The sequence below is a fragment of the Sparus aurata genome, chromosome 6 (genome assembly GCF_900880675.1).
Source record: "Sparus aurata chromosome 6, fSpaAur1.1, whole genome shotgun sequence".
NCBI lineage: Eukaryota > Metazoa > Chordata > Actinopteri > Spariformes > Sparidae > Sparus > Sparus aurata.
Genome location: NC_044192.1, coordinates 20,796,752 through 20,818,775, shown reverse-complemented (window position 1 = coordinate 20,818,775; position 22,024 = coordinate 20,796,752). Strand labels below are relative to the sequence as shown.

The following is a 22,024-nucleotide window of genomic DNA, read 5'->3' as shown; positions in this document are numbered from 1 at the left end:
TGTCTTCATATCATCAAAGTAAAACAGTGAGAAATCGTGTTGTCCAGAGTCTGGTTATTTACATTGTTTAGTAAAATCAGTCGATGAAGATCTTTCTCTTCTGAATACGTAACACAACTCCTCTGATTCAAAGAGAACAAGTTGAACCTTTAATATAGTTGCTTGATTAAGCATGCGGCTATTATTTGTGGCAGACCCACTGTGTGTTGCCTCAATGTCTTTCTATTTAGAGATGGAGCCATCTGCTTCTTTTTTGGAGAGGGGAGGTGGGGGCTATCTTCATACAAAAAGGCTGACGGAGGAAGGGGAGGGGGTTCGACGGGAGCAGCTGAAATATGGTCGGACCATACATGTGTGGCCCAAGCTCCTTTGTTTTCTGTAGGGTCATTTTATCCTTTTAAGCTCTATAACAGCCTATAATTGGAAGAAAACGTGACAGACAGCACAATTAAAATAAATTTTTGCTTGTCTTATTGAGCTTAACGTGGCCCTTTTGTTACCAGTTCAGTTGGAAGTAATGAATAACAGCTTCTCTCTGTGCTGTGAAAACATTGTTTTACTCACACGTCCCATACAAATACAAACTGCTTCCCAACTGTTTAATACATCAACTTTTATTAGGAAGTCCAAAACATTTCCCTCTAAATCTCCCAGTAATGGTTTAGCAAAAGCAGAAATAAATCCCAAAAGCTGCAATCTTTCAAAAACATCCCTAATCAGTGTCTTTCTGTAACACTAAACTAATGATGGAGGGGGATTATTACACAGCTCACAACTAAAGCTTCTTTTTTTTTTCGTTTGAACTGGAGTTGTCTGCAGACAACTGGGATTTTACAGTCCAAATAAATTAACATGCCGACTGTTCATCATAATAATTCATTAAGTTCAAAGTATGTTTCCATGTGTTCATATTCATATATTTTCATGCATAGAGTGTTGACTGCAGCGTGAGCAAAACACACGCCAGTTGTAGATGTCCAGCTACTCTGAGGTCAACAGTCATGTTTTCATGTTCTGCAGCCTTATTACTGCAGCTCTGTGAAGTACTGTGCATGTTGATTATGACATATTATAAGAGCGGACAATATATATTCACAACATCCACTTTACATTCCTGACCTAGAGTACATTTATCATCGTTCTAAGAGTCCAACCACTTCCACTGGACACCTGCTCAACGATATGATTCCTCCTGCACCGCTGAGGGACAGGAATTGAAAACGCGGCGACCACTTCACTCCTCACAGCACAGGAAAACCTCTGGAAAACAATGGTAGGATGTAGGAGATCCTTGAACTTTGACCCTTGCAGACGGAGCCTTGTATTAGCAGCTGTGTTGCAGGTTTGGTATTCGGCTGGTATGGAAAATACATTCAGACTACGGCTTGTATACCAGTCTGTATATACTGACAGACAACTGTCTCGTGGAGGTGCACTCCACCCAAAATCATCAAATGACAGCTTCTATATTAATTCTACGGATGCATTAGGAGAACTAATAAGGGGATGTATACGCCCAAAATGTTTTATTTTAGGTTTCCACAGACCTAACAGTTTTTGGGTTCACAGAGCAAGAGCAACACAGCTGTGTTAGAGACTTCCTCTGTATGAGCCAGCTGACTTCCTGTTGGCCCCCTACACGAATCTGCCATGAAAATAGTTCTGCAATACTTTTCAAATTTAATTGGACATATATGAATACAATTATGATTTCAGAATATCTCAGATGCTCAGAAAGCTATTCAGCAATATAGATAAGAGGATGTGTTGATGTGTTGTTACGAACATGGACTCACAGCCCAGCACTGTTCCTCCAGTCTTTGTTTGCACACTTTTGAATGTCACAGTGGCTACTTCTTGTTCTTCTATTGAAAAGAAAAAATTGCTGTCCTGAGTCCACTGTTTAGTGTAATAGGTTGGTCATTTCAAATGAACAAAGGCTAAAAATACGGATTCTGACCAAGAGCTGGAGGAGCTCAGGGCCAGCACTGTTATGTGCCCAAACTAACTTTTGTGTATTCTGAAGGCCTAACTGGGTTTTATATGAGGATCAAATCAGGGTCAGTGTGCCATGTTTTGCCAAAAGTATGAGTGTTTAGTGATCGGTAGACATCAGAGGGATTGATAATGCTGCAGGTGCAGTTTGAATGCTTTCTATGGATATTGTCATACTTTTGCATGTTTGGGACTAGTAGTATGGTGTTTTTTTGTTTTGTGTTTGGGTTGCCTGTGTGTTTCCAGGGCTGGGCGTGGTCTCCTGATTGCCGGAGCTGCGCTTTTTCACGCACCTGCAGCGAGTTTGGAGTAATCAGCACCAGCTCTTACACCCTGGTCTCCACGCTACCCGCTGCCAGATTATTTTGTATCTCAGACGTGCCACATGGTCACAGTCAACTCTGTGTTTTTGGTTCTTGAGCTCATGTCCTCGTGCTTAGGTCTCCCGACTAATTTGTTTTCTCCTTGACTCTTCCAGCGATTGCTCCCAGCCGTCACCACCTCCGACCCTCACTACCACCCCGACTCTAACACCTCTGCCACCAAGCTCGCTTCATACCCTGGATCCTCCGTGCCAAAATCACCAGCTAGAACCCCAAGCCTACGCCTCAGCTATCTTCCTTCATCACATCGGTGGGCCCGCTTGCCTGAGTCTGAGCTTCATCCCACAACCATCTATCTGTGCAAGTTAAATAAATCCCTTAAAACCAGTCCTGTCTGGTTGTCTGCTTTTGGGGCCTGAAACTACTTAACACCAACCACAACACCACTGTTAAAATTCATTGTTACTCGAATCTAGCTTCTCTTCTAAGTGAAGAGGAAGAAGCGTTGCTCAAATATTTTGGGTTAAGTTTCTCATATATTTTATGTTAGGCCTGGTCAAACTGATACATCCTACAAAGGACTGTTATCAGAGACTCTGATGTATGCCTAGCATGACTGTATACAGATACATTTACAGGCCGTAAACGAGACTTTACTTATCATCCTTAAAAATAAAACCTGTGCCTTCTCCTGAGGTCACTTCAGGACACCAGTGGTGATGCACTGGTGCAGCATTTTACTGCAAATTTTGCTGTTTAAGAGGGGCCACGTGACGTCTTGACGCAATGAAGTGGAGATCAAATTGGAGCACAGAGAATGAGAGGGATTTTCTGCAGAGCGTCCTGAGGGCAGCAGGGGATGCCGGGCTGCGCGGTGCAGAGATGGATCACTTCACTGCAGGACTGTAAAGCTAAAACATCACGTCGCCTCACTTATAGTGGGGGATATATGCGACTTCTTTACAGCCATGTTTAGCATACATTTAAATGTTTCAATGAATCAATAAGAGGCACAGATTTAACTTTTTTTGTACAGTGCTGCAGTGAGTGTGGAGGGAAGAACTATGTGTCTCTGTGTAATGGGGATAAATTATAAATCATAAGCAGCCTCAGAAAGTATTGAACACTTTGAAAATAATGTCCTCGGGCTTTCACATCACCATGTGGTAGCGAAGACACACACAGTATGTAGACACACTCACTCACACACTCACACACTCACACACACACACACACACACACACACACACACACACACACACACACCAGACAAAAGCCACTCCAAGCCAAATTTCACTAACCTAATCCCCAAGCCAGCCTGGCTCTGCAGTATCTGAGCTCGACACTGCAGAGCCAAATTCACACGAAAAACAGACACAACCCTTATCCAGGACCTTAATTCACTCTCTCTGTCCCTCGCACTCAGTGTCATAATACAAGTTCCAGTCGTTGAGCTAATCCCTCATTTCTCTGTTCTTCTTTTTTTTTCATTAATCCCCTAATGATTAATGCAATTTTGGGTTGACGAGAACGTGCTCCTGTTGTCAGGTTCCTCTCTGTCTGTCTCTATCTTCCCTCATTAGCCCAGACTGCTGCAGCACATGTACTCAGAGATAAGACAACAAGAGCTGAGGCCAATCAATGGCTGGAGCGGAGGTGAGCTGATGGAGCGTCCGACAGCAAGATGTCAGCTGTCAGTCTGTCTCCAGGTCGTCCCTCACTCTTAATCCTCCCTCCTAATTATCCGCGGGTTTATCCAGTTTTACCACTGGACGTTTTGTCAAACAAAAAATCAATCCTGACTGTAGAACTGTATATCACATGAGCTTGTCTCGTGCTTATATAAGCTTTATACCGTGCTGCTTTGAAAGAATAAGTGCTTAACTACAGATGGCAATAAAATAGACATTAACATTAATCATCCCCAGACTCCCTCTCTGCTCTCTGACATCGATTTCCTCTCTGGTGCCTGCGTCGTCACCACGTCAGTTGCGTGTGACATGAGTCTGATGCTTCGGGGGAAGCCCGAGCGCGAGCTACAACCGGAAACACGCCCTTCCAGAGCTTCGCTGTCCATCGTCGCCGCATCCAGGATCCAGGATAAGTGTCTCCATGGCAACACGGGCGTGCACCAGTCCCCAGGGAAGGTGCAGTTTATTGGAGGAGAGGTAGAGTCTGGTGGCAGACTTGAGTGAGGAGGCATGTGTGGATGTGAGCACTGAGACATGATGAGAATTTGTCTATAAGGCTGTGCAGCATCCTAACCTGACTATTTCTTTCTGAACACTGATTACATCAAATAAAAATCAAACACTCCCACCACATATGGCATTTAGGAATGCACTGGTAAATCTAACTGACTTAATTCATCCAACAACATTTAGCTTTGCTCAAAACTCGAGCGTGTGAGCCGATGAAACACTAACAGCTACACTACCTCAAGATCAACGCAAGGACAGCTCTTTGCCGGCTCAAAGTAGGTGAAACTGAGAGTGGAGTTCAGTTAAAAAAAGACTGAGAGACAAACAGAGGGCAGACAGGTCTTTAGTATATCCTCTGGTGAGTCATAACAAAAGGAAACACTTTTTTCTGCAGGTTTCAGGTTAAAGTTCAGCTATTTTGGAGCACATTCTAGAGAAACTTGACAAACTTTTTCTTAAGTTATGAGGAAAAAAAAATGCAAAAAGCATGTATAGTTTCAGGTTCTATTAGCACCAAAAACTGAACAAAACTATTTCAAGTCATCAACGTGGGCTTTAAGGAAAATGTGACAAGCATGTTTAACTTTTTTCTCACAATTTACAGAATACAAAAATCAGATTATAGAGCATTTGTAACAAAACACCACACTTTTGTGCTCCTAATTACGAATGAACACGTTGTGCCACTTCTGCTTCTATTTCTACCACCAGCGGCAGCTGAGAGGGACTTGTGGGCTGCAAATAGGTGCACTCTTTAATCATCTAAAGTCTGCAGTGGGACGAGCACTTCACTGGTACATAATAAAGTTAATCTAACAGGTCCCAAGCCTACACTGAGTGAACTTAACTAATTACTTCCTCAAATAGAGACTTTTTCAAACTCTCACTGCGGGGAGATTTTTTGCACAACTGCCCTCTTTACACCGTTTCTAAGGTTACTGTCTCTCAGCAGTAAAGTTTGTTTTTTTAATGTCTTTTTTTTTCTTGTATCAACTGCGGCTGCATCCTAACACGGACATCTGTTGCGTAATAAACCGGAGTAATGGCCTCATCTCATTTCCTGGGGTTTTTGATTTCTCAATTTTATAACGGTAACTTATTTTTTTTACTTTTGAATTTTCTTTGAAATAATGTGGACTACTGAACTACCTTCACTCGTCTCTGTTACATTATGAGGCTTCAACTCTCAGTTAATGATTACAGATACAAAAAAAACTGTTCAGATTGTGGCATTTTGAAAAAAGAAACACAAATAGTCAACAAATATAGATACTCAATCTTCTGAGACTCAAGTCAAAGTTCAGTTTGCAGAGAGCACACTGACACAGTTTACTTATCATACCAGGTTACAAACTACATTCACAGCTCAAGCCAACTTATGTGCACAATCAAGAAAACACTGAGACAGTTTCAATGGAAATTCTTTTACTTTTGTTAGATAATTATAGTTTCTATTCTAGTTAAGAAAATGTGTTTTGTTTTTTTACATTAAAAATAACATCAATTTGTCCAATCTTTTTTTCATTTTGGAGGCTCTTTTTAAAAAACATTTGTTTCATATTTGGCATGTCTGATCAGACACTCTCGATCTGAAATTGAATTTAAGTGTAACAGCCCTGTAACTAGATTTGAGCCCCCCAGCAAACAGCAGTGCATTACTGGACTTGTAATACAACCCCGATGTAGAAAGCTGCACTCCTCCAGACAGCAGCGATTAAAATTTTTTCAACACAGACGACTGAATGAAACGAGAAGTGAAACTGTGTACTGACTGGCACCAAGTAACGAGGAAACTGTTTTCCTGTTTAATGGACCTTTGTCTACCTCATCAATGCCAGCACACAAACTCAAACAAAAAAACATTCTGTGACCGGGTTAAGTGATAATCTACGCCTGGTGGATCACTCATCGTCTCATGAAGCGCTGATTATCTCTCGAATGCTTGTGAAACAGACAGAACAAACTCTCAATTTATCAAGTGGCAGCTGCATTCATCACACTGTTAATAGATATGAGAGCCGAGTCAGCTTAGTTGAGAGAACTTGGGTGCACAACTATGATATGCGATGGCTCAGTCTGATATGAATGTATATTGTTTATTGAAGGGTTACAGCCACAAGTGGATCTCACTTGGTGATGGACACAAAACAGAAGTGGAGAGTGTGATATTCTGTATGTGGTGGGCAGCACCATACCAATACACTGACCTGTTGGTTGTTACATTGCCACGAGAAAACTTCTACAATGTCCATTTCTTCAATGTATCATAAGGTACAAACATGTTTAAAGGATTAGTTTGAGATACTGGCAACCTTTCTTGGTAAGAGTGAGATGAATGGATTGATGCCACCCTGAATACTGACATTTTGGTATTGTAGGGTGGGTCGTCGGCCATCTTAAAGCATCAGTATTCGACAAGGTGGGAATTAGATTCAAAAATCAACTTTCTTATAAAATTGACCTTCATCAGCAGCCAGCTAAGTTAGCTCAGCTCAGAGTGGAATTAGGGGAAACAGTTTCACACTTTGGTTTTTGTGTGGCTTAAGTAACATGTTGTATCTACACAATTTTTACACAAAATTAGCAGGAATAAGCAGGTTCTCTGATACGAATAAAATGGCAAAAGATAAGCAATTGATTCTTTTCCAATTGCCAGTCATCGAGTTTGCCTTTTGTTTTATTTTTGATGTTGTTTGCCATCAAAAACGTGCCAGAAAGTAGGAAATAGTTATAAGCAGCCAGTGACAACGTTATAGAGGTAACTTTTTTGTATCATTTACTTCAGTTGCTTTTTCAAACTTTCTATGCACCAACGTCCAGAATGTCATAGCATCGTTCCAAAAGTTGTGCAAAGATTAGCCAGCCCAGCAGGGTGTCATGTTTACATCACTGCAGATAAATAACGATGACTAACACAGAGTCATTTAATCCACAAATGAATGCCGATTTAACCATTTTCCACTGAAAACAAAAGCCAAATGTGTTTCAGAGTGTATTTAGTCCCGTGTGAAAGAGGCTTAAGCCAAAGAGCATCTGCCCATAGGCGGTTTTTGTTACCTTAGCATAGAGCCATGCTAGCTGCTTCCACCTGTTTCTAGTCTTTGATAAGCAAAGCTAACTGGCTGCTGGAAGTAGGTTCATACTTAGCGTATGCACATGGGAGTGGTGCCAATCTACTTATCTAAATCTCGGTAAGAAAGTGAATAAGCAGTTTTGACCTAAATGTCTCTTTCTTTTAAGACATTACTGTCAGTTCAATTGAAACACAAAACTCATGCAATCTAAGAGCATCTTGAGCTTCCTGTTTGTTAGGCTACTCGCTGCCACACCACACAAACAAACCAACTCTGAATGAAGCCCAGAATTTATTGGCGGGCAAGAATAAACAAGCTGTCCCACCGAGGATTATTCTGCCTAAATAGCTTGTAGGTGATTTTGTCTTTGCTCTCTCTCGGTCAGCAGCAGGTTTGCCAAACAAGCTGGCAGCTGGAGGATCCTCAGCCGCTGAGTCAGTGCGACCATTTCTGAAACTCTCAATATCTAACTAACCAACTCGCACCATGATGGTAACAAGACACATCATCAGCGTCAACTGTGCAACACATTGACTATCGAGTTGACACCACTAGTTGTAGGTATTTCAGAGTGCAACGAGACCACAGGCTGTTTCAGACATCCTCACTGTGGCTTTGCATAAAATGTCTTTAAAAAAGAGCACAAATGAAGTGTGAACCACTTTCAACATTTATCTCCCTCAGCAGAGCTGTCTGTAGCCTGCAACAACAAACAAACAGAGACACACCTCGCGTCACACATCATTTTCATCAGCCTTTAACCAAACCAACAACACTTTTTTTTGGGGGGGGGGGGGGTCATTAAAAAGATCATTGTATTACACAAAAACATAGTATACTTTCACTTTCAAAAGGGTGGTTTGTGACCAAATTGGGCACAGGATGGGATCAGTATGGTAAGCTGAGGGTTGACATGTGCAAATAATACAAAGTGATATCAAATAATTTGACATGAAACGGTGTGTGATTATATATTCTAAACGGTGATTGCGCAAAATAGGAGAAATGTGTCAGGTATATCCCTGTGATGGGCCCGCTGGAGATTTATGTTGATCAAATTACTCTCAGGTTTTTGTCATGTCTGCTGCGGAGCATCCTTTTTAGAATCTGTGTGTGTGTGTGTGTGTGTGTGTGTGTGTGTGTGTGTGTGGCTGACATTAATTTGCACATCTGGAGCACACAGAGCAATTTCCATGAGCACTTGCCTGCATTTATTTCCCCACTCAAAGCAGTTACCAGCCTGGAGGAAAGAACACGGAAAAAAGCAAATGAAGTTGTGTGTCATTTTTATCACATCAGAACTGCGCCTCCTCTAAACAACAATTCATTTATATGTACGTCAGTCTATCTGCGTGCCTGTCATTGTAAGTGGTTGTATTGGTGCCAGTGTGGGTAATGACCAAGTTAGACAATGGCTTCATCTAGGGAAATGACTACCATCGAGCTCTGTTGTAATGTAAAGGGCATAAGAAAGTCACATATGTGGCTTTGAAAGAGGCTATTAGACAAAGCCAAGAACTTTTATCAGAAAAAACATCAGAGGAAAAATACTATTACTAATGGGGAGAATGAGGGTTGGAAAAAAATACGTGCTGCACTCCAAGTACAATGAATCAGAAATTCATTGCAGAGGGTGATTCAGGGAACACAGCCAAGAGAACAGGCAACCTGCTGTCCGTCCAGTCCAAGAACAGCACTGCGAAAAGATGTAACCAAACCAATTCAATGAAACTGATCTGGGCTGAGGACAATGGAGTCTATCTTGAGTGCACTCGTGTCCTGACATTTACAAATGTCATGTAAAGGAGACATATTAAGCTCCATTTCAGGTTCATAGTCTTATTTTGGGTCACTACTAGAATAGTACACAGAAGTTGGACTGTTTTCTGTTGGCACAGAAGTTTGGCTTTTAAACTTTCAAGACCTTTCACATGCACAAGAACCTTTTATAACACACGGAAGGAAAAGGACAAAACCAGAATAAGCATAATAGGTCTACTTTAAGAGATCAGGTTTGGATTGGAAGCTTCACAAGTGCTGGATCATCACCACTTCTCTCTACTGTGTCTCATCCCCTTGTCCTCTGCTTCAGGTGTTGCTGGTGGATATCCAGGTAACGGGTAACCAATATCCGACCAAGATTTCCTCTTCCGTGTCCCTGCCATTGTTAACAGTTCAATTAGGAACTTGAGAAGCAAGAATGGAGCTGGAGTTTAGGAGCTCTTACTTTCGCTGCACTTGCAGATACATTCTTAAAAAAGTTAAAGAAAGCTAACTCACTGTCAGTCAATAGCCGATTGGTTTCCAGATTTAATTTCGGCCAGCTCTTTTGCTCTCCACTGATTATCTGCATGCTACCAAAGCCCTCTCAAATGCGATTGGTCAATATTACACTGACTGCGAAAAGAGACCACAATGCTTCCAACAACAAAATCTTGTCTCTTCACTACATTCATATCTGATATCCTTTCATGGAGATTCCTCGTCTAATGTTACGCCAGCATGTTCACTTATGATCACCAGACTTAAAAAGTGCTGAAGTTTCAGTTCATCCCTAATGTGAAGCCATATTTCAGACTCGAACCTCGCATGTAAATGTCAAACAGCTGCTGACGGTTGAGCCCGAGAGCAACACTTCACAAGCTGCCTGCAAAACTGGCACACAGGAGGAGGCCGAGCTGCAGTCCAGCAACCGCACGGTGGTTAGCTACAAAATAGAGTCCCAGCTCCTCAGCCAGTCTCTCTCTGTTCAGTGTGCGACCCCTCTCTATTCACATGCTAATGTCAGCTCTGCCAGCTGAACAGCTTGAATAAAGTGAACACCATCTCCCAAGGTCCTTCAGAGACCCCGGCTTTGGCGGCCAGCCTCAGGGGTCGTCAAGAATTCATGAATGGCCGTGGGTTCAGATTTTAGCAGAGTGGTGTGTTACACTGTCACAGAGGAATTAAATGCTCGATTATGTCGCGCTTTCACACCTGCAGCCGTTGAGTTCGAGCAAAATTTTGTGAACATACCGGCAGCATTTCTTCTTTGTTGTTAAACTACTGCTGAAACCAAGTGATTTTTATATTAGCCCTCATACATAATAAAACAACCCCCATGATCTTGTTATGACCCAATCAATGACCCGGTGATGATTTGGCCCCTTCTGCCATGTACACATTAACCGTAAAGCAATAACTCAGAGCAAGACAGGTGCAATTTCCAATCTGAATTTCATTACGGTTCGCTCGCTGCCTCCTTCGACTCCTAACATTCCCATTGTTGTTGTGTGGTTGTGGATCCTAAGGAGCAGGGCTCTCTGTGTGTCTCTAGGCAATGCAACACACCAGCTGTGAATGAGAATCAAGCAGCATTCTCCATAAATTAACATCCATCCTCCTCCTCACACAGTTCAAGGGCCCCAGCTAATGCAAAGAGGAGCAGACAAGGGCTGGCTCTGTGAAACGAGAGCAATCCTCCCATGACATGCTCAGATCTAAGCTGAATAATTGATGCCTGAATTAGCAAAAAAATGGCCTGGAGTTAAGTGGAAAGCTGCAAAATAAGATGGGAATTGTTTACAAGCTAGAATTCTGAATGGCCACAAGACACAACAGAGGTTATAGAGGCAGCAGCTGATGTCTAGTGGGTTAGAATCAGTTGGATCGGCAGCTGATACACTTCCACATCATAGAAGAGTGAGTCTGTAAATCTTCCCTACAAATCCAGCTGCTCACACTGTGGGCATCCGAAGGTCTGACTGGTACATGACTCCAGGGATGATCAGCTGGAGCCCCTAAGGCATAACATTAGCGAAACCACTGACAGTGAGAGTGCTAGTAATGGGTCCAGCCCCTTGAAACTGAACCCCAGATACCACTTAAAAATTCTTCGTGTAACCAGTCTGTTCATACAACCTGACACTTTAAAGGGTAATTCCAACACATTTTACACATCAGAGTGTGTTTACAGGGAAGAACGGCAGCTTATGTAAAACAAAAGTAGTATGAAGCATTTTGTGGCTTCAGAGGAAGCTGCCTGACTAAATTACCTCCAGTGATGTCACTAAGTGGCTAAGTTGCATTGTGGGTAATGTAGATGTCCAGCATTCCACTCCTATAAGGCCCCGTGTCCACCAGCGTCTTTTATCAGAACACTCTCTAAACTTTTCAGAAAGGCACTGGGGTCGTCACCATTGCTCTTTTTTACGCAACCAATCGAACATCTGATCAGGTGGGAACAGTCGCCTGCCACCCTGGTATCCAAGAATATGGAGGAGAAGCAGATAATCTGTACTCTAAACGCTGGTGGTGAGTGTTGTGCTTTTCTAACCCTACACATTGGAAGCTAGTGGTTAGCTCAAAACCAACATGCAGCGTTTTTTTTAACATATTCTTCTTCCTTCCAAAACCTGCCGCCTACATTACCCAAAATGCAACTCAGCCACTGAAGTGAAAGACAAAACCTGAGGAATTTATTAGATTACATGCAGCTTTCTCTGAAGCCACAAAGGGCTTAATACTACTTATTTCACATATGCAGCACAACTCCCCGAGACCCATCAACACACCTTAATGTGTAAAATTGGTGGAATTAACCTTTAAGTGTCTTGTCATTGTTTGGGATGCCTGTATTTCTTGGAATACATATGCGCAATTGTCTTGTTTGTTTGTTTTTCACAATGCTTAAAAGCTTTTCATACAGACTTTACCGGTAAAATTACATAAAGCACATACACATACAGTCATGTTGACCCCATGTCCAACACAGCCCTGACAAATACTCGATACAGAGTAATAACAGTACAGTAATAGAGTCTGTGGGAAGGCAGTCAGTAGTATTTTCTCCATGTTGCCAGGTGAGAGCAGTGCCAGGAAACAGCCAATCACTGACAATGAATACAAGGCACAAACGTGAGCGGAGTGTGATTAGGGTATGTGGACTAAAAGCTAAAGCCACCTCGACATCACAAGCACTGAAAAATGGAAAAATGAGAATGCGACTCATGCAAATATTCCTCCTGTGCATCAAATCTGTTCCCAGATATCTGATTCAGGCACAGGGCCCTGGAATGAGAAAAAAAAATGAGGAGCAGTAGTACAGCCAGTCCTCCATCCATCCATCCATCCATCCTACACTGGCCTCAACATTTCACCCAGCAACAAAGCTGCGGGACCAGGATCCTGTAGCAACACTGTGACAAATCACACACATCCCTCTGGATAATGACAGAAACCTTTGCACAGGAGAGAGACTAGAATATTTTTTTTTTTTTTTCCTGAATATCAAATCTGGCACTTTGATGCTCTTGCCATTGGGCTGACTGTCACGGTTTACCTGTCATACACTCGGTGGGTCTGTCAGTGCTCAATATTTTAACACACTATGACAGGCGGATTGCATCAAAATACACACATCACAATGAAGAAAGCAAAAAACAACAACAACAATAACAACAACAACAACAGGCAGGCTGATAAAGAACCGAGGCTCCGGGTCAGTCGGAGTCAGCCTGTGCAGAGACAATGCACACAGAGCGGACACACACACACACACACACACACCGCACCTTTCACTTGGGTCTCATAATCCGCTATGATCTCCTTATCCTTCTTGAATCTGGTAGATGACATCGTTCCTCAGGTTTTTTGGGGGGGGAATAAGTCGAGGACTCTCTCGGGTCTTTAGGTGATGATCCCCCGATCTGCTCCGTTTTTCCTCGCCTTCCTTTTCTCCACTAGTGTCCGCGCACTGAGGAGGATAAACGGCTCGGCTGTGTGGTATTATCTCTGCAAGCCCGACACTTCAGATGAACCTGATCGCGGGGAAAGCAGTGCAGAAATAACACCAGTGTTGCATTGTTTTCTCTTTTTTCCCCTCTTTTCTTCCTTTGGTAAAGGAGCGTATAGTCCTCCTCCTCCTGCAGCTGCTGCTGCTGGCACCAGTCAACTCAAAATATAAAAGGCTTCAGCACAAAGGAACACAAGCAAAAACAAAAAGCAGCGAGCTCCAAAAACTATAACAGCGACATGATGAAGGAGCAGCCGAGTCCTCCCTGTGTACCTTCTGTGTCCGAGAAATGCGCAGACATGCGTGTACGAGGAGGAGCGAGGGCAGCAGACACCGTCTCCACTGTGACAAAGTGCGCTGCAGGGAGACAGGAATTTAAAAGATCGTCACGTGAGCCTCCTCATATTGTCAGGCAGCAGCAGCACCCCCCTCACACACACACACACACACACAGACTTCAGAGGACAGTCATCGTTCATTTCCTGCAGACTTACCATAACCACTTCTTGTCTAAGCAACTGTAACCATACCTCTAACCCGACCTCAAACTTTATTTATCAGTTATGGGGTTTTTTTTCTCTCCCCCAAGTGGCTGACAGGTCCCCCATGATGTGGCTGTGTTACCCAGTCTGGTTGAAATTCAAGTAGGCCTACCATCACACGTGTGTAAGATGAATGCTGGACCAGGACAGGATCAGAGTCCGATATTGGCATCGCCTGTCTTCTGTCTGTCTTTTTGTCTTCTCTCTGTCTTCGATGTCCATCTGTTCAGATTGAAGCTACCAACACAAGCCACTCAACTCAACTGATTCAAATGGAAAACGTCCCCGTCAAACTGTTATTTCTCAATGAGAAGCAGCAACTGCACGTTCAGTGAGAGTATTGTTGGATGAGGATTGTTGTTGTATTTTTATACCCTGGGCTTGTAGTGCTGTATGTCACATAACTTTACACTTACATATAGTTTTTTGTATTTTACTCACTAATAGGATAATATCTGCACTGCTCCTGCTCATTTAAACAAAAACAAAACAAAAAATCTATATTATAAAGAACATTTCTTGAAGTCTTATCTATTGAAGGTCTATGTGCCTCTTCTTGGTGTGGGGAGAGGGGAGGAGGAGCCCTAGCACCCTCTATTGAACAGCCTCCACTGGTGTCAGTTGAAGTATATGTCCACTCAGACACACACACACACACACACACACCCACACACACACACAAATGTAAAATGCAAGGTTGGGCTAGATTACTTTAAAATGTAGTCAGTTGCAAATTACAGGGCATCTGAATACCTTTAGATACTTTTTTTTAGATTAATTACAAAATCAAACACTGAAAAAAATGTGCTTTATTCTGAGAAAATGGACGCTGACCCCCTGTGATAACGTTTTGTCCCAGGGTCCCCCACCTGATAGGATTTATACTTTATTACATACAGTAAATGAAACACATCAGCAAGAATAATCACACATAAGGTCATTGGGATGCATATGGATGAAATTATATCTTAAGTAAATTGCTTTAGACCCCCTGGAACCCTCTCTAGGAGGGCCCCATTCAGAACCGCTGTTCCTGATGGCGATGTTACCAAGAATGAAAGGTTGGTTTGAAGGAGCTGCTGCTGCTGCTTGAACCTTACCTCTCCACTCAACACTGTTATTTATTTTCAACCACAAAACAGAGCACATGTCTGAGAAGCTCTGTACTTCAGATGTGTCTTTGATGAGTCAAAAAGTTTTGTTGCGCTAAAATTGTCAATGTGATCAGAATCAGGATGTAATCAGACGTGTGATCAATCATAATCCAGGCTGATTACATGTAGTCTGTTACCACTCAGTCCTGAATTTAAATTCACAGTTCACACATCATATCACATCACATCTCTACCTGCAGGTCTGCTGATAACAATCACATTTCCAGGGGTAGAAATAGACCTGACGATGAAAACTCCTTCCTCTTCAGACTCCACCTCCCCCGAAACCTCACAGTTTTATCTCTGCATTACTTTAACTGTGTCTTCTACTGTTAAGGTGATGTGGCACATCTCAGCAGAGGTCAGGAGGGGATAATCTCTGACGTGCCGCTGCACAGACACTCAGAGCAGAGGCCTGGTGGGGAAATGGCTCGGACATGACACACCAACACCACCGCTGATGCTTTGTTGTGTAATCACAGAGGCACCGCAGTGGCTGCAACTGTGCGCAAACCCCATTATCTTTTAAGAGGAAAATTGTCTTTTGTGCCATCTCACAGGTGTTTCATCGTGCCTTTGTAGCGTCCATTGTTTATTCCACCTCCTCGTCTCTGCCGGCAGAGCTGATGGTGACAATTAGATAAGAAGATAAGAAACGGCTGAGGCGAGAGTAAATCAAAAAAAGGGGACAAAAACTTCACATGAACTGTTCCACAGTTCTGTGTGTGGAATATGCCCGAGCAGAACCACAAGGACAAGATAATTCACGATCACAATGCCCTTAAAACACAGGACAGGAGGGCTTAAACCTCTCCAGTTTGGTTAAGATTAGTTAAATGTTTGTATCTAAATTAATTTTGCTCATACACTTTACTGCCTTTGTGATGGGAATCATGTGTTTCATAGATGGGGGAAAGAATATTTGAATTCAAATCATGAAGGGAAAGATTTTCAAAATCATTTTAGCGACACAGACCGAATGTGTTTGCTGGCAGGTGCTGTCATCTGAGTACTAGACTGTTCTTTATCTACTCAGTTTGTTGTTTGTCACCTTCACTGTTCTCAGTTCAGGTTGGAACAGGCTGTCGACTCACAGTGAGGTGAGTCAAACCTGTAAACTGCCACGCTGTGCAAGCCCTCTGCATTTCACTTCCACCTTCAACACACAGGCGTCTATGTATATTTTGAGCTGACAGGTGTAGGGAGACATTTCTAAGAGGTTTCAGGTGTACGTTCTGTTGCATATGAAAAAAAGCTGTACAACATACACTTCACAAAATCAAAGAAAAGCCATAACTCTATATTATTGTCTTACTAACATTTAAAATTGCAGACCTGATGGCTTATTAATGAATGACAAGCCAATAAGAGATGATTGATTGATCATCAACATACATCAGAAAAGAAATAACAATTTTCACCAGTTGGCAACCCCTTAAAATTATCGTATGAATGGTTGGTAATATATTTTTATTCAAATATTTGTAAATTATATATTGACTTTTTATGATGTCAGTATTAATCCCAGGATACAGGACACTGTTACCTTAGATACTGACCAAAATATATCATTTAGGCCATTTGCTAGAATATAATGTTATATATCTCAGCAAACCACGGAAACGCTCAAATTTGTACATTTCATACATGTCATTATTTCTACAACACGTGTCAAATCCTATTCACATTTCCTGTGCTGTTTACAAGCTGATGTGCATGTCAGGAGGTGTACAGGGTGGGTTGGTGGCGGCATGATATCAAGGTGATATGGTTACCAAGCAAGAGACCACTGTTCAAGACTGTGTTTCACTAATTGTAAGAATGAAGCCATTTGATATTTTTACAACACTTCCGGACAATTTTCAGCCGTGTTTGAGGCAATAAAACTGGATGCTTTTTAAGAGACATTTTTTGTAGCGACATAACCAAGTGAGCCAAAAACATAATATTTTCCTAACACTAACCATGTGGATAGGGGCGGACTCAGGATGATTAAGGGGCGGGGGAGAAAAAAATTAAAAGGGCACCAGCTGCACCAGCATGCAGAGAGTTGTTATATATTTATAGTGAAGAGAGGTTACTTACCACATTTTGTCCACTGGAAGGGCACCTTAGAGGGCAATTTATCATATTAATTTACCATAGGGACCTCCAAGAGGGAACTCTTGTGGTGTTATTTTCAAACATGGAGGCACCAGGGAGGGTGAGCGCCCCCTCTGCAGCCCCCTGAGTCCACCAGTGCATGTGGGTATTGTGCCTACACCTAACCAGACCACAAGCACATTCTGACAACATAAGATTGAAAATTGATACTCGAAAATGACATTTACTTTGGCCATCAGGCTTATATAATTTTGACCGTATGTTAGAATAATCCAGCCTATCCAACGAGCATCTGAGTTTTAAATGGCGAGGAACTGACTTGGTTTCAGGATCTAGCTGACAGAATGACTTTCACGTTCCCGAAAGGACATTGCAGTATCAGACACCTCGCTGCAAGCTTGCGCCTCGTGTCAGTCTGCAGTCATTAACACCAAGTTAAAAGGCAATGTAATATGAAATATGAAGATGTAACAGCGCACAAATGAGGTGGAACAATTAGCGAGTCACCCCGGACAGTCTAATTGAACAATTACAGAGATGAGGAGGACCTATTCAGTCATTTCTCCTTCTCTATGGATATCATTTCACTCCCTGATGTTTTTCCACCATTAATGCTCGCCATATTTTCTGTATGCTGACAGACCCAAAAGGACCCAAAGCCCCTGAGGAATTAAAATGGCCTCTGGTGTGTGTGTCTGTGTTTGTGTGTGTTCCTGTGTTATGTGTCTCACTGCATCTCTCTGTCTCCGCAGCTCCGGTGGTGAGTCTAAGTTGCCTGTCAGGCCTTATGTATCACCCACTCGTCTGAGGAATGAAGCCATGAGAGCACAGACACTTGTGACACGGCGGCTGTGACAGTGAGAGGCCTTCTGCGGGTTCAGACTGACAGCAGGGAGGATTCTGCCTTTGTTTGTGTTTACCACAGAGAAGTCAGCAGAGGTAACCTTTCTGTAATCTCTTCATCCCCACCATCCCTCTGTTCCTCACCCCTACCCCTCTCATCAGGCATCTCAGGGGGGGAGGCCTGGGAAACTATGACTTCACTGTTTTTTATGGCACAGAGATCCATTGTGAGATTTTTTTACGAGGTCCTTCTATAGAATGAGAGTGGGAGCTGTGAAAAAATACCATACTGGACCTGAATGATAATAATTTATGTGTGGAGGCATTCACATAGTTTTAGGCACCTAGAAGCCGTCCAGTGAATCTATAAATCAATGGAACAGCAACAAATTGTATTGGTTTTGGAAGATATTTTTCTAATCATGATGAATTTCTCAGATCTAATTAGTCAGAAATCTCATTGAAAAGTGAAGGAAAACTTGGGAGTGACTTGCAAGAGAGGTCGCCATAAAACCAGAACCAGGATGGTCATGGTTACAGGCATCTGAGACCCCTCAGTCCCTGGAACACCACTACGGTAAATCGTCTCTAGATTACCTACCTGTGTGGACTTTCAAGCAAAAGTGACATATAGGCCCATAAATATACTGCTACACGCATAAATGACAGTTTATACAGCATGCTCAGTATAAAATGCATGAGTGAGACTTAATGTGAATGTGATCATTGGAAAGGAGACAGCAAATAAGACTTAAAGGCCGCCTCCTCCTAATACTTTCCTTCTTCTTCACCCAAAGGAAGCCTCGCCTCACTCATAACTGCATCTCTTTTAATCTAAAAGATATCTGCCCTGTGGGAATCTTCAGATAGGCAGCACAGTGCAGCTGCCTTCTAAACAGAAATGAAATGTAACGTAATATTCATAATTGTGTTTTCATCAGTGTATAAGCACCTGAAACTAAAAATCATCTAGTTTTCATTAGCTTAGAATGAGCCGTTTTAATCGACAGAGGGAGCAGGTCCCATGGATCCAACAGGGGGAATCTGGATACAGCATCAGAGGCGGAGCTCGGTTCCTTGCTATGAAAGCTGCTAACTGGCGCTTGAAGACGACACTTCCCAGGTTTAAAATTACTCGGATCTTCCTCAATGTGCTGCCTATAGAGAGTGCACACAAGAGACTTCCGCGGCTAACTTCCAGTGTAGCCTCCACTAACTTGAGTAGGGATCAAATTACTTCATTGTGCAGCTCTCCTAGGCTTTCCAAATGTTATTGGAGGAAATGGATCAAATTCTGATAGCGAAACCATTCGCCCATTCCGTGGGAAGTATGCCGTTCAAAAGTATTTATCCACCATTTTACAGCCACAGGTAGCCGAGCCATTACACGATGTAAGCCTGGTCACTTTTCAAATCCTGCAGTTTTAGTGGTGACTGAGTGATATTTCAGCCATGTAACAACTCGTACTTGTGCAAATTTTCAGTGGTTTTCCACCAATGCTTCTTTCACAATGTTAGCTGATGGGGGAAGGGTCTTTTTTGGCCTTAGCTGTAATAACATGGTTTCGCCTCTCGTTTTAAAGCCTCATGCTCATTCTGCGGGCTTGGTGGGTCCTCTTCAGAACCCCACCAGTAGATGCCATGAAATCCTACACACTGGATCTTTAGCATCATTCTGTGGTATAAAGGGGCCAAACACCTTCACCTAAGTATAAAAAGATTAGTGTATGCTAGGGCTGTCACTTTTTCAAAAAAATCAAGTTCGAACGAATTTGAAATGACACGACAACACCACACAACATTAGGCTCCAGTTCCATCATGAGATCCCGAAACGATACCAATGGGCCACATATGATTGCATATAAATCGTGCTATCTTGTCGGTGATGGCATTTTTACAAGCTGTTGGCAAAGGGCCTGCTGAAGCTGAGTGTGCCGAGTAGTAGGCAGTCAAACGAGGTTGTACACTCACCTGCTAACGTTAGCTTACGAGGTTGTAAGCTAGGTGAGTCCGCAGATTTGTTGTCGTGGTAGAATAAGACAGCTGCTTTGTACAAAATACTTCCATACTCTACTTCTCAGATGTTTTGGTGTCGTGATTGTCCGCTCGGGACGGCTTTGCTCGCTAGTGTCCTCCATTTTCTAGCAAACAACATAATATTACTAGCTGAATTGATAGGTCAAGGGTCAATAGGGCGTGCAATAGGTCAAGCTGATAGTGAAGTTTTAGAGCGCCCTCTGTTGGATCACAAGGCAAACTACTTCAAACGGTCTGTTGCGCTTATTTGTTGCGAACATTTTGAATTCGAATAGGTCATTACATTCAAATAAGAACTTTTCCCCCCACTTTCGAACGAATATTCGAATTTCTAATAAAAAGTGACAGCCCTAGTGTGTGCACAATTCTTTCCTTATTGCTTCAGATTCGAGATGCAGTTTCATCATGTTTACAGTGTTTCACGTAATTCAAGGTTATCAGTGAGGAAACCACAGCAAGTTTCTAGTATGTGCAGCATACATCGAATACATAACAGGTGTGCTGTATATTCTAGTGAAGGGTGTAGATTTTGACCTGCAAATACAAGGTGGTCAAGAACAATCTGCCTTAAAAGTCAGTCAGTTGCAGGCAGCTCTATATATGATATCACAATCTACAAAAATTCTCCCATTTCCTGAGATCATTTAGAAGTTAAATGTAACTAATGAGGTAGAAAATACAATAAAAAGCAGAGTTTTAGATCTGGATTAAAGGCTACAGAGAACTAACTACCAGAGCTGATTATAATTCAAGACAGTGATTTCAAACCACTGACAACCTCCACGGTGCACTTTGATAAGTAAGCTTTGATGCTGACTTATGCTGTCATCAATCAATCACTCACCGTGCACTCGTACTGAGAACGGGATGTCCCTTTGATACGCTCTGTATTTTCTTCCCTAAGAAGTCAGCTCATATATCTGTAAACGTCACTTTTATTCCAACAAGTAATACCACACTGAGAGGAGGATCTGAGGAATAATCCCAGCGAGGGTCTTCTCAGCACTGGGAGAAAATCCCACAGGGTTTATCATACCTGACTGCTTTGAGGCGCTTGTGTTTTCTCCACATTGCATGTTACTGCAGCTGAGTTACATGTGAGGATAGAGGCATCTCACCAGGTTCACCTGAGTTACATTCAGATCAAACAGGACTGTGGTTGTGCCTGCTTTATGTTCTCACAATGCAGCAAACCTGTGGTTACATCATTTATTTATTAAGTTTTGGATTTTTTACTTCTTTCACTTTTCATTGCGTATGTTCTTTGCAGAGAAAATAAATTCATACATTATGTGATAAAGTCGCTTTGTCGATGTGTTTATAAGATCATTAATTTGGCAAAGGATTTTTGAGTGCCTGACTGTACTTTGTGCAACGCTGGCCATCTGTTGTTCAGCACTTCTCGTTCCCTAACATGAACACACGCCCACTTGTCTTTCAGACTTCACACTTACTAATCAGTTGGAGGGACAACAAAAACAACATTTTAGAAAAACAACAAAACCTGTTCAATAAAGATACTGTGAGTAGTGTGGGAGAGACATGAAACAAGCTGTGATGAGGGACTTCAAAGGAAGTCCTCCAGATAAAGTACTTAAATGATTGTTTTCTTGGAATCATAATTGAAGTCTTTACAGACAAATTAACCACATGGAATAAGAAAAAAATAAACATAAATCCACAGGTGTTTTCTACAAGATAGAAAATCATGTGAAGTAAAAGCACTTCCACTGCCTTGAGGTTCATTAATCACATAAGCAGATGTGACACAAGAGGAGCCATTTATTCTTATCACCGCTCTCTGCATAAACTCCATTAATCACTAATGATGAATGTGAAAGGAGATTAGTGGCCAAAAATCTAGCTGCATGTTGTCTCCATGAGTAACTTGTGTGATATGTGATTGATTGAACTGAATGTTCATCTCATTCACCTCGCTGCTGATTAATAAACTCAATCACAAAGTTTATTTCTAAGA

The 22,024-nt window shown here is 42.2% G+C and overlaps 1 protein-coding gene across 2 annotated transcripts in view; it reads right to left on the bottom strand.

Annotated features, from left to right (window-relative positions):
- srgap3 (SLIT-ROBO Rho GTPase activating protein 3) overlaps window positions 1-13,765 on the bottom strand; it is a 73,127-nt gene extending 59,362 nt beyond the window's left edge. Inside the window, exon 1 of one of the 2 annotated variants that reach the window (XM_030419598.1) lies at window positions 13,146-13,765. In XM_030419598.1, the coding sequence (XP_030275458.1) occupies window positions 13,146-13,209 (64 nt within the window). In that variant the 5' untranslated portion in view covers window positions 13,210-13,765. The remainder of the gene's footprint in view (window positions 1-13,145) is intronic. The other variant, XM_030419599.1, reaches the window with a different exon arrangement.
- Between the last annotated feature and the right edge of the window lie 8,259 nt (window positions 13,766-22,024).